At 48.3% G+C, this 12,955-nt stretch overlaps 1 protein-coding gene across 1 annotated transcript in view; it reads right to left on the bottom strand.

The window, feature by feature from the left end:
- Positions 1 to 12,955, bottom strand: part of Dmbt1 (deleted in malignant brain tumors 1) — a 98,502-nt gene that overhangs the window by 59,744 nt on the left and 25,803 nt on the right. Inside the window, exons 8-13 of the mRNA XM_055608849.1 lie at positions 12,454 to 12,653; positions 11,161 to 11,369; positions 10,059 to 10,243; positions 4,292 to 4,680; positions 2,422 to 2,693; positions 1,556 to 1,718 (exon numbers count right to left, since the gene is read on the bottom strand). Of these exons, the coding sequence (XP_055464824.1) occupies positions 1,556 to 1,718; positions 2,422 to 2,693; positions 4,292 to 4,680; positions 10,059 to 10,243; positions 11,161 to 11,369; positions 12,454 to 12,653 (1,418 nt within the window). The remainder of the gene's footprint in view (positions 1 to 1,555; positions 1,719 to 2,421; positions 2,694 to 4,291; positions 4,681 to 10,058; positions 10,244 to 11,160; positions 11,370 to 12,453; positions 12,654 to 12,955) is intronic.

Below are 12,955 nucleotides of genomic sequence, written 5' to 3'. Positions count from 1 at the left end.
TCTATCTATCTATCTATCTATCTATCTATCTATCTATCTATCTATCTCTCTCTCTCTCTCTCACACACACACACACACACAGAGAGAGAGAGACAGAGAGAGAAACATAACTCTCATACCTATATGCACACCATTCATACAGGAAAAAAGGAAAGAGGAGAAGAGAGAAGGAAGCCATCCCCGAGAGGCCCAATAACAAAATGGCATTAATGTTGAGCTGCAGCGCCCTCTAGCCTCCGCCACAGGAATGGCAAGAGGGTTATAGGGAGCATTGCCTGCTTGGAAGAGACTGGAAGGCAAGCTCTGACCCAGAAAGGTGCAAGATACAGCTCAAATCAGACTTGATGTGTCCTTTCTTTTACCCACGGTGTGTCTGTCATTCCTTTGAGGATAGCCCAGCATAGAGTCACTGAGCTTGAATCAGGTCCAAATCTTCTCAGTTCCAACCACGGTCTGGGGTCTATACTTTGATGCAAAGGCTTGCTCACACAGAGTGACCTACCAGGATTTTCCTCGATGTCCCTAGCCTGGGGAAGATATGCCCTGGCCTCCCAGCACCCCTGAAAACTGGAAGGGCTCATGGCTGTCTGTCCCCACTCATCCCATGCTCTCTCACGGGGGCTGAAGGTTTATCAGAGCTGGTAATGGGGAGTCCTCAGACATCTCTGGTCAGAGCTGGCAGCTGGGGCCAGGTCTCTGCTGAAGTCCTCTGGCCCTTTGTCCTAAGGGGTCTCACCTAACCCTAGCAAATATGTTCATGTTAGGATCATCCTAGCAGCTGCCTGTTGGGATCTGAGCCCAGCTCCTGATGTTGGCACTGCCCCTAGTGGCTGGGGTCTGTCAGCCTAGGTACCTGGCTGCATTTCTTTATCTTCTGTGATCACCTGTCACACTTCTCCCCAGAGACTTCATGCAAACAGGACTCCTGTCCTAGGCATGCGGACCCTTTCTGGGCCCTTTCCAGGCCATAGCTTGGAACATTGTGTTGCAAATGCAAAGATGAAGAGTCTTCTAGGAATGAAGATGATCATGCTCTTGAAGGTTCTGGAAGCTACAAGGCAAAACCCCTTGCCCTTTTATCATTTCCATTGCCATGTCACCACAGCTGTCTGCCTAACTTGGAGGGATCTGGTGTGTGAGTAAGCCTCTATCAACAACAACCAAGCAGACACTTGCCTTGAGAAAGCTTCTTTATTTAGTTTGCCATGTTGTATGAAAAGACTGCTATTGACACTACAGTTCAAGAAAATCAGCCATACATGGGGTGAAGGGAAGTTCTATCTAGAGAAAGCCCAGCTGCCGCCATTGTCTGGCTCACAGTTGTGTGGGAATGCAGACATTGGTCTCTTTTTCCTATGACATTCTTCCCAGCCTTTGGATCCTGCGAGAATTCCCACCACCCCCATTCTCCTCTGCCACTTCATCGCACTTTGATATGCATTTATGACAAGGAAAACCTAGTCACAGGGAGTGCCAAGCATTGCACACTCATTTCTTCCACCTTTTCTGGGAATCTGTGCTCATGGAGCCAATGTCTGGGTGTGTTTTGAGTCACATCTTAGTGCTTAGAGATTGGCCACGGGCAATGCGTCTCCTCTTTTTTAGTGTGAAGGCTGCCACAGCTAGGACCATGGCCAGGAAGATTCCACCAAAGATGGCAGCCATGGGATAGACTGCCTGGGAGCTGGCTGGCTTCTCCACATCCTTCACTGCCAAGTCTGAGAGAAAAACAGAGTATGATGATAGAGTGGGGATCACACACACCACAGAAAAAGGCAGGGAGGACAAGAAATACAGTGGTCCTGGTCAGAACTCTTCAATGGGGAGGGATAAAGAAATGGGAGGAGGAACTCGGACCTGAGCCTTGAGAGAACAGTTCTAGACTGGGTCTGTAGACAAGTGGCAGACTACCGACAAACACACACACACACACACACACACACACACACACACACACACAGCAGTCACAATTAATTCAGGCTGCCTGAATTTCCATGCCCTGCCCAGCTGGTTAATCAAAACACCTGTCACCATTGTGATGAGGAGTAATATTACCATTGATTACGTTAACAACAAAAACCACAGTACGTTCATCAAAAACCCAGCCACTTGCCCCAAACAAGGACCAGGGAAGTTTAATGAACAAGCAAGCCCTCTTAAGAGTCCTAACAGACATTATCCCTCTCACTTTATAGTTGAAAATTCTGGGCGCTCCAAACCCAGGGAATCAAGCTGTCCAGGTCACAAATCTCTCGCTAACCACCTACATGGGACCTTAAGTCTTGGGGGAAGGCAGCAAACCAGGCCTAATACACGGATTGGTGCGCAGTCTGGGCTGGCCCATAGGGCAGACAAAAGCATTTCAAATCCCCCAGCACCGTGGGCCCCAGCGGAAGGTAGGATCTCAGGGTTACCACCTACCCAGGTTCCTCTTGTCTTTGCTGGGGGGTTGCAGCAGGATGGGTCCCAGGACAACGTCCACCTTTTCCTGGTAGGACCCTGCGTCCCTCTTGGACCTCACCACGCAGCCCCTGTTGCACCGGGAGGAGGCGTCGTACGCTCTACACACCACCAGTTTACACTGCAGGTACACTGAGGGGAAGCGGTTCAGGAAGTGGAAGGAATTGAACTTGAAGCGGGAGACTCGAGGCGAGGGCGAGGAGTAGGTCCAGTAGGTTTCATCCTTTACGCATCTGGAAGTGAGGAGAGGAGCCCGTCAACTTGCTGAGGCACAGACTCACCTTAACTCCCTTGCACTCAGTAGTCATGCTGGCTGCCTGGGCCTCCGGTGCCACCATTGTGAGCTGTGCACACATGTCCCGGCAGCTCTGGTACCTTGCCAGCACGTTGACCCAGCAAAATCCCCTGCCATGATGATGAGCTCAGTGTGCCCATGTAACCAGGGAAGGTGAGAAGGCTGCTCAAGTTTGGAGTCCAAGAGCAAGCCAGAGGCATGGCAGGAAAGGAAATAGCTTCTTCTCCCCTCTCCTGGTCACTCAGCCTCACAAGGTGACATTCAGACTTAGGCTGAACACCTGTGCTCCCTGCCCCTTGTCTCCTAGGGTCTCTCTGCTGAGCCCCTCACCAGGCCTGGCCTACTCCCGTGCAACTACACCTCCATGATGTCAAGTTCTAAGACGACATCTCCATGTTGGCGAGTTCTCTCTAAGACCCTAAGCCAGTATCCAGCACTTCCTCTTCCCTCGGGCACCTTGTCTGTGCTGATCATAGAAAGCCGCCAATCCCCTTAGGGAATTCCCCTGAGAAGTGCATGGGGACAATCCATGTGCATTTAAAATAGTGACGCTTAAGTGATGCGGTGAAATAGAAACAAGAAAAACTGGCCCGGGCTCGAGGACAGGAATGCTTCTTCGGTGGACTGTCCCAGGGCAACCTGGCTCTCCCAGAAGGTTAGCTCTGTGTCTGCTTACCCTCTTTCTCCTCTCTCCCAGAGCTTACTTCCTGTTTCTACCTTCAACTCAACTGCCCTGAAACACCCAGCTTCTTTTTCTTTACTGCAGCCCTATCAGCATTCCAATCGAAAGGGTACCTAGAGGCTTGTTCGAATGGAGCTGGGGCATTTGATAGAACTGGAGTGGGAACAGGGGCGGGTTGGAGGTAAGATTGGAAGAACTCTGAGCAGGCCCACCCGGAAGTCTATTCTCAGGGGCCTCTCCATGGACGGTGCTGTAGCTAGTGAGTCCCTGTGCAACAGGCTCAGTCGGCATCACAAATGGCAGAATGTCACCACGATGAAAAACTTGCATTCCTAGCAGATAGGGGATGTGAGGGCCCTCTGCACCTGTGATACAGTAAACCTCTAGGCCACCTGCTGGGTATGCTGTGCCCTCGGGGCCCATCATTCTTTTTCATTTAACCCAACATCTACTCCTTGCCACTATCTCCAGTTAACTTGGGGCACAGAAACTGGCCCAGAGATGTACGTATTTTAGTTTGGGTCTGCTCTCGAATCAATGCTCTTCTCATGACACACTCATGGTTTCAGAGACTTGTGACTAGAGAGCTAGCCCCAGCTTATAGCCGTCCAGTTGAATCACCACTGTTAGCAGGAGACGGTGCATAATTACCCATCCCCTTAATCAGGAATGTGACCCAGGGAAGAGCGAGAAGGCTCCTCCAAAGGCAAAAGCCACGGGTAGAAAATGATCTAAGCTTGAACCCATGCGAAGTTCAGCTAGCCCAAAGTCTGCATTCCCTGGGCTTTCTGGCTACCCATGTGTGAGCTATAAAGGAAAAGTTTGCATCAGAAGGAACACAGAGAAGTCCTTACCCACTCCGGATGAGATCATACTTCAAAGAGGTGAAGTCGTTGGGGTGTGGTGAAGCCACACAGGTGTCCACAAACAAAGCCAAAGAGGCATCAGAATGGAAGATTTCAGCCTGAAGGTACAAATTCTGGTCCAGACCCACATAGTATGGGCTCCTGGTCACTGGGTACAAGAAGGAGGAGGATGTATAAAAGGAAATGTTCACGTCGAAATTGCCGTACTGGACTTCCTGGACCTCGACGGTGTTGTTGGTGATATACATGGTGTTGACCCAGGTGTTCTGAAGCATCTTGCAGCTGATATGGATGTGGAGGTCCCTTTTCCTTTTGATGATGCCACTTGAAACAGCCGCTGTGAGGAAGTTGGAGTAGTTGATGGTATCATTGTCGACCTACCAGGGGAAAGCAGATCAGATCAGTGTTGGGTTAGAATGAGGGGGAAATGACTCAGCAAGACTCTTGCAGAATCATACAGATGGCACCTGTCTTCTTTGCACCCGCTCTCACCTAGGATGGGTGTCAGCTTAACCGGCAAACTCTCCCCTACTCTCCCACATTCTCCAGCACATGGTGGAGGCCGTGATAATCTGCACGTGTTGCTCTTCGCTGTGGCTCTGAATGAGGATCCTGGACAGCCCCTTGCCTGCAGTGCATCTGACCAGGCTCAGACCCCCTAGTTCAGGACTCAGAGCTGGGTGTTCTGATCCTATTTCTCACCATCACTGGTCTCGTACTTATGAGACAGGCCTGGTGATATTGGCATAGAGTGCTTCCTGTTTTGAGCGACTGGAGACTTCCTCAGTGTGGGGACTGGCACAGCGGAAGCTGGAAGCCATGAGAGGTGCAGTTATAACTGAAGCAGGTCTTGACCCCAGAGCCTCACGTGAGCAACTGAATGGGGTTATGGCAACCCCAGGGCCATTCCTGCATGCACTCATTATACTATGGAACCCTTCGCCACTGTGACTTCCACTGGGCAGCAAACTCATGAGGAGGCTGGTGTCTTATGCCTTTTACTGTATCTACCATCTACTGAGAGCTGCCTTGCCAGTAGCTTTACGCCTGGGTTCTGTGAGCATCTGAAGGAGAGAGTTGTGTCAAAAAAAAAAGTCTCTTTTTTTTTCTTGACAACAGCATAAGTAGCGTCTGTAAATATCTACGAAGTGAATGAAGCGAGTTCCCAGAAGTACTGAAACAAGCAGAGGACGTGGCAAGGAGGTAACGGCCCAGTGGCCAAGAGGACACACTCAAACAGTTATTCCTGGAAGCACAATGCTAGTGACTGTCTGGCTCCAGGGAGGAAAGCACAGGTGCACCAGGCTGGGGCTGTGGAGCTCTTCACAAACTGAGTGCCATGATGCTCTTCTCCCTGCCCTGCATGTTTAGAGCTCTGTATGCTGGAAACATACATGTGTGGGCAGGAGAATAATAGCATGGTGGTGTGAACAGCATCCAGAATTTAAAGCAAACTGTATTCTTCATAGTGGGAAAAAAAGGCAGGGCAGGGCAGGGCAAGGCAGGACAGGAAGAGCACGCACAGACACACACAGAGAGAAAGAGAAAGAGAGCTTCCCACTGTAGTCATATGGACTGTGAAGGGTGAAACTCTACTTTAATTAGTTGGGACCTGAACAAGGCCCCCTGTGTTGCCAGCACTTACACAACTTACATATAATTACTTTTTTGGAGTAGAGAGCCTTCTACTTCTCTACTGCTGAGAACTCCACTCTGCATGTGTGCCTTCCAGAAAAACTTATCATGAGACAAGAGCTTTTGCCTAACCTCTTTGACCCTTCCCTTGTCATCTCTAGTCTGACATTGCCCTCCACAGACAGCAGAGCCCAGGGCAGGGCCAGCCTGGTCGACAGAGTGCTTCAGAGCCTGCACTCCAGACCTACGTCTGGGAAAGAACCAACAAAAAGAACTCTTGCTCTTCATGTTCTCAGGGGAAGCACATTGCATTTCTCCCGTAAATTCTCCAAAGTTTTTAAACATTATATTTTGGTACCAATGGTGTTATAAGCCACAAAGGTTTTTCAAATTATATTTGATATGAGTATATTCACAAAGCTCCTATTTGTCTCTCTGTGATAGAGCTCAGTTCTGAGTCTTTTCTAAACCATAAACACAGAGGGCAAACTTATTTCTTGATCTGAAGGTGCTATAATGACTCTAGATTAAAATTCTTGCTTAGCCACCTGCCCGGGTGGAAAGACAGCCAATATGACAAAAAAGTCCTGTATGTGAATCTACTGACATTCCTAGAGAGGCCTGGGCTCTCGCTGTCCTGGCATGCCTTTCACTGCTAGAAAGCTCATCTGTTCTATGACACCAGCCAAAATATCACCCTCCCACTGTGTGGCAGCCTGGGAGAGCCATGAGCATCTCCTGCTCCACAGCACACTGGCTCCACATCTTATGAGTATGTGGCCTTGGACACATTGTTCAGCTCCCCCAGACCTTTATCTCTTCTGATTAAGCTTGGATAAAGGCACCCTGAAGTCATGGAGAAGTCTCAATGCAGGGCCTGGCCCATATAAAAGTTATTGACACTACCACAAAGTCTTGGGCTCTGTACCAGGTCACCAAGCATGGCAAATCAAATAAAATTATCCCTGCCTCCGAAGCACTCAGTTTGGTAGGTGACATGACTGCTTCATGAAAGCAGTATGTGCTACCCAGGTTCATTCAAGTTAGAAGAGGCACAGCTGGCATGCTGGTTAGATGGCCTCAACAGCCTATGACTCGCCACCAGCAAGCTGCTGAGATGTCTGATGCTCCAGGCTGCTCATTTGGAAAAAGGAGCAGCAGTCACCGTCAGTGGGCTGACTCACAACAGGCTGAAATTCAACATGGTCAACCAACAGAGCAAAATGCAATAACTGTGCTAAATAAGCCACCTCCTTGGCCTGGCTGGTGTACATTCTTCTCCATGGAGTACGGAGTAGCCCATCTCACCCACCAAGTTCCTCTCAGAAGGAACAGGTCCTGTGTGTGTAACCTTACCAAGAGATCTGGGTGACCAGATCTCACACACAGCCATAGGAGGCACAAGGCCCTCCTGGTTGGCTGAGTGTCTGCTTCCTCTCTCAGTGTTTACTGTGTGTCAGAGGAATGGAAAGCAGTTTCTCCTCACACAATGGCTGGCATGTGTCTGGTGCATGAAAATTACAGGCAGCTGAGCTTGTATGTCCTGTACAGAACACCACAGTAAGACACACCACTTTTCCATTGCCCAAGCACCTCCATCCTGTCTTAAAAGTCACATCCTCCAACCTAGAAGCAGGCCAGCCATGGGAACCTTTTCCATATTGCACAGTTATTCCTTTTTGCTAAATTTAGTATGAATGGGGTATTTCTAATAGTAATATACATATAATTTATGTATAAATCTTCTGTGTCTGGCTCCTTTTTTAGTAGAATGTTTCTGAGATTCTTGCTTTGTCAGTTCTATCCCATTGGTCTAAACTGCTTTGGGTAATGGGCCTGACCTCTCTTAATTCAATCTCCTCACTTCTAAGGTGAGGTGACAGTACAAGAATATTTGCTAAGAGTTTGGGAGTAGCAGAGTGCAGAAGGAGAGATGAAAGACCTGGAGGGTACAGGAGCTCCACAAGGAGAGCAACAGAACCAAAAACTCTGGGCACAGGGGTCTTTTCTGAGACTGATACTCCAACCAAGGACCATTTATGGAGATAACCAAGAGATCTGGGTGACCAGATCTCACACACAGCCATAGGAGGCACAAGGCCCTCCTGGTTGGCTGAGTGTCTGCTTCCTCTCTCAGTGTTTACTGTGTGTCAGAGGAATGGAAAGCAGTTTCTCAGATGTTTATGGCAGCTCAGTCTCCAAGTGGGTGCCCTACTAAGAGGAACAGGGACTGTCTCTGATATGAACTGATTGGCCTGCTCTTTTATCACCTCCCCCTGAGTGGGGAGCAGCCTTACCAGGACACAGAGGAAGACAATGCAGCCAGTCCTGATGAGACCAGATAGGCTAGGGTCAGATGGAAGAGGAGGAGGACCTCCGTATCAGTGGACTGGGGGAGGGTCATGGGAGGAGAAGAAGGAGGGAGGATGGGATTGGGAGGGGACGAGGGAGGTAACTACAGCTGGGATACAAAGTGAATAAATTGTAATAAATAAAAAAATAATTAAATTTTTTAAAAAAGAAAATAATTTGGGGGTAGGCAGGCATTACAGTGCAAGTCTTTAATCCCAACACTCAAGAGGCAGAGGTAGGCAGATCTCTGTGAGTTCAAAACCAGTCTAGTTTACAGAGCCATCAAGAACTACACGAACAGTTCCTGTTCCCATCACTAGGGAACCCTCTTGGGCACTGAGCTGCCATGGGCTACATCTGTGCAGGGGTTCTAGGTTATCTCCATGCATGGTCCTTGTTTGGAGTACTAGTCTCAGAAAAGACCCCTGGGCCCAGATTTTTTTTATTTTGGGGTTCTGTTGCTCTCCTCATGGAGCTCCTGTCCCCTCCAGGTCTTTCTATCTATCTCACTCTTCTTTCTTAAGATTCCCTGCACTCTGCCCAAAGTTTGGCTATGAGTCTTAGCATCTGCGGGAGAGGCATAGGAGAAGAAGAGGAAGGGAGGGTGGGATTGGGAGGGGACGAGGGAGGAGGGCTACAGCTGAATAAACTGTAATTTAAAAATAAATAGTTTTTTTTAAATCAAAAAAAGAACTACATGGAGAAACCTTGCATCAAAAAATAATGAGAAAATAAAAAAAGATTTGGGGAATATAACATAGCATCTTCCACTGACAGGATGACAGCAGTCCCAGCTTGCCCAAGACTGGTGTTTTCCTGAGATAGAGGACAGTCTACACTAAAATCACCAGGTCTCAGGCAAACCCATGGGGGTGACTTCTCTACTGGCTACATCCAGCCCATGGGCCACGTCACTCAAAACACTGAGGGGGTACGCCCTTTTGTCAGTCAACATGCAGTGCTTCAGGGTGAATTTTGTAGATGCCAATGCCGTGGTACAATGTTAAAAGGTTAGCCACCCCTACTGTTGGCCCGCTAAGAAATGACAACTGGTCATTTCTTGACAAATGACAAATGGCAACCAGGTGAGTGTGAAACTCAGCAGGGCACTGGCTTCCCCAAAGACACAGTAATGTGTTTGACCACTATTAGCTGTTGTAGAACTCAAGTAACGCCTGCTTGTGTCTCTGGTTTCGGGGCCTCTGCATCTTTCACACACCCCATGTGAAACTGTAGAAGCTCCAGACTTTGTAAAATCTCAAGCTTTTCCTGGGAGCTGGAAGTCTGGGTAAAGTCCTGCTGGGTGCTGTCTCTCCTGGACACTGCTGTGGAAGCTGCCTGGCTTCCCCTCTCCTCCTCCTCCTCATCCCTCCTATTGGGAAGCAGCTGTGGCTACTGTACCAGAGGCTTCTGCCTCCATTCACATGAATTATGTTCTGATCACATCACAGCCATAGCTTGTAGACCCCCAGAATTGTGGAAGCGCAGCAGCCGTCACTGTGATAAATCATACTCAGGGCTGTTGAGATGGCTCAGTGGGTAGAGGAACTAGCTACCAAGCCTAACAATCTGAGTTCTAGTCCCAGGACTCACAAGGCAGAAGGAAATAACCAACTCCTATAAACTGTCTTTTGACCTCCATATGTATGCAGTCGTGTGTATGTGTGTGTGTGTGTGTGTGTGTGCGTGCGCACACACACACACACTTTATTTATTGAAAGAAAGCATGCTCAATAGGAAATAATAGAGTAGGCGGGGCCCAGCTTACCTGTTTGGTAGTGCCACAGCCTGTGTAGGGAATAGTGAATGTGACCTGCTGCTGTGTTATCTGGGGCTGACACCGGTAACTTGCATTAAAACCAGGAATGCCAATATCCCTAGCAGAATAGCCCAAGGACTGAAGGTAGCTCCTGCTCACACTGGCTTGCATGTGATTGGACAGACAAAGGAGACCTGAAGGACAAGAGCAGAGCATGCATCAAGTCAGGATTCCAAACCCACAGCTTCATGAGGGTGTTTTCCAGGTAAAGACACACAGGTCAAGACAGATGATGCACACACGAGGAACAGGCTCTCAAGAGCATCACCATGGCCCCAAGGGTAACCTATGGCTAAAGTCAGCCTCATCCTCAGACACACCCAGTCAGGGCAATTAGATGTATAGGATTTTCTGGTATGGAACTGGAGAAAGGGTTTTAAATATCCAAAACATTTTTTTGTCAAGTTAGCATTTTCTCATGAAGTAAAGCAACTGTACAATAAGACAGTAGTTGTGCCATTAGGTAATGTCCTTTAGCTAAGGAGAAAGTTGGTGTCTCTGATCCTGATAGAGTAAGAGACTGTGGATGTCACCATGCTCAACCCTTAGCCAGTGTAGATGCACGTTCTCATCTCAAACTGGGGCCATATAACCTCTGTTACAGTGGCTATATTAAGATGTCCAATTTTGTTTATCTTCAGACAGAAGCCAAATGTGTTAGGTATCAGGACATGGCCAGTGACTCATACTCTGGAAGGGTCACAAACTTTCAAGCCTGGTGTCACCCGTAGCTCCTTCTGGCACTGTCTTTTCACTGTCTGTTGAGAATATTGTCTTATACAATATTCTTCTTATTCTTTGCCAACCACAGTAAGGCCAGTACAACTCTCATCAGCCATTGCTGGCCCTTGGCCCTCTTTTGAACATGCAGAGACCCAAGACACACCGTACACAGTCTCGCAACTGGCAACATGGGAAATCAGTCACGGGGGCCACAGTTGGGGGTGGGGTTCTAATAGTTTATGTTACAATCCCAGGATGGTACAGGAGCAGAAGGCTGTCAGCAATGTGCCCAGTCCCAGTGAGTCTTCATTCTAACAAGGAAACTTACTGGTGGTGGTGTTGTCGGATTCCGAGTAGTACTCAGCCTGGAACCCTCTTCGAGTGATAATGTTATCAGTGATGAAGCGAATCGCCATGAAGTTGGATGTTGAGGTGAAAGAGCCCAAGACCCCATCACAAACCCGGGCAATGAGAGGAGAACTGTGGTGGGGGCCATCGAAAATCTCAATGTAATCATAGCTGCAGCCTCCTTCAAGCCTGAAGAGACAAAAAGAGCAGTTAACTTCTCTACTGTCCAGACGCAGATGAGGGCTCAGGCCTCAGTAACCTTTGCCATGGAAACTCTGACCATGTTCATTATTTGAAAGAATAAGTGACTTCCTTAAATCCAGGGAGATTTTTATCTTGCCAAAAACACCTTGACTTGTCTTCATATTGCCACCTAAGGTCAAATGCATGAGATCTGTAGTCTCGCTTTCTGAACCATCCTTTAAATGAACAAAGGAAGATCCCCACAGAAATCTTGATTTGTTCCTTCAAAGCGCTCTCAGGTCCCTTCCAGAATAAAACAATTATCAACAAATTCAGAGTGATAGAGATTAACAGGAAAAAAATAAACAGTGGATTCTCTAATGATTGGGTTTCTCATCTAAGGCCTGTCTCCTTCTCCCGTGAGATTAACAGTGTGCACTATGCATACTGAAGATGGTGGCGGTGATGTCCACATGGACACTGCAAAGGGGAAAAGGAGTTCATAAAAGGTCACAAGCAGTGGACACTACTTGGGGCACTTTCATGGCCATCTGGGCCACTTGCCTCCCAGAGTGACGTACATATTAACGGACCTTTAAGGACATCTTCTCTGCTCAAGAAACACATGGGTGATGAGAATTCTGCCATATGCAGCCAGCAACCCTGGCTTCTGAGGACCCACAAACGAAAGGGCTCGAGGAGGGAAGGGCTGTGCAAAACCAGGGCAATTGTATATTGTGCTCCCAAGACTATCATTACCCAAGCCACAAATCCTCCCTCCTGCTGAGAACGGTTCTGAGTATTTTCACATTCTCTGCTGCCTTCCTTGATCAACAAGATGAGGAAAGCAGGCATTCTAGCCCCTTTCTCTTGACTGAGGCTTGGGAATGTGGCATTCCATGGCCGCACAGCAACCTGCAACTTTAAGCCAGACTATTTTCAAATTCCTGTACTCTTGCACCCTTTCCCCCACCCTCGGTGCCACATCACATCTGGAACCCATATTTTACATGTTGCCTTGACTATCACCCCTTGAATTTCAAAGCACCCCACAGTGCCTCTCTAACACCTGCTCTCTGCTCTCACTTACTGCACATCTCTGAAGACCACAGTCACACGGTAGTTGTTGGGGACCTCAATGTTCCACAAACATCTGGCATTGTTAGGATAGTTCCCTGGGTAGTATGGGCTGGAAAAGCGTCCAGAGAGTTGGGTCAGAAAACCTCCACAGGTGTAATCTGCAATCAGAAAAGAGTGGAAATGTGATAAACCCCAGTTCACACCATATAACTACACCTGGCAGGATGAGGAATGTTTGATGCACTATCTAAGCGAGGAACCCTGTGACAGTTAGCCTAGCCTTGGCTCACTCACTGAAGCCTAGGGGGTTCTCTCTCTGTGTCTCTCTCTAGATATCTCTCTTTGTCTTTCTCTCTGTTTCTCTCTCTCTTTCTCTCTCTCTCTCTCTCTCTCTCTCTCTCTCTGTGTGTGTGTGTGTGTGTGTGTGTGTGTGTGTGTGTGTGTGTGTGATGGAATGTTCATTGGTGGTTGGGCACATGTACATAACTCAGATGTGTGTTTTGAGATAAGGT

This window comes from Psammomys obesus, unplaced genomic scaffold, assembly GCF_907164565.1.
Source record: "Psammomys obesus unplaced genomic scaffold, mPsaObe1.curated_primary_1811, whole genome shotgun sequence".
NCBI lineage: Eukaryota > Metazoa > Chordata > Mammalia > Rodentia > Muridae > Psammomys > Psammomys obesus.
Note: the sequence above shows the minus strand (reverse complement) of the source record. Positions and strands in the feature narration are given on the sequence as shown.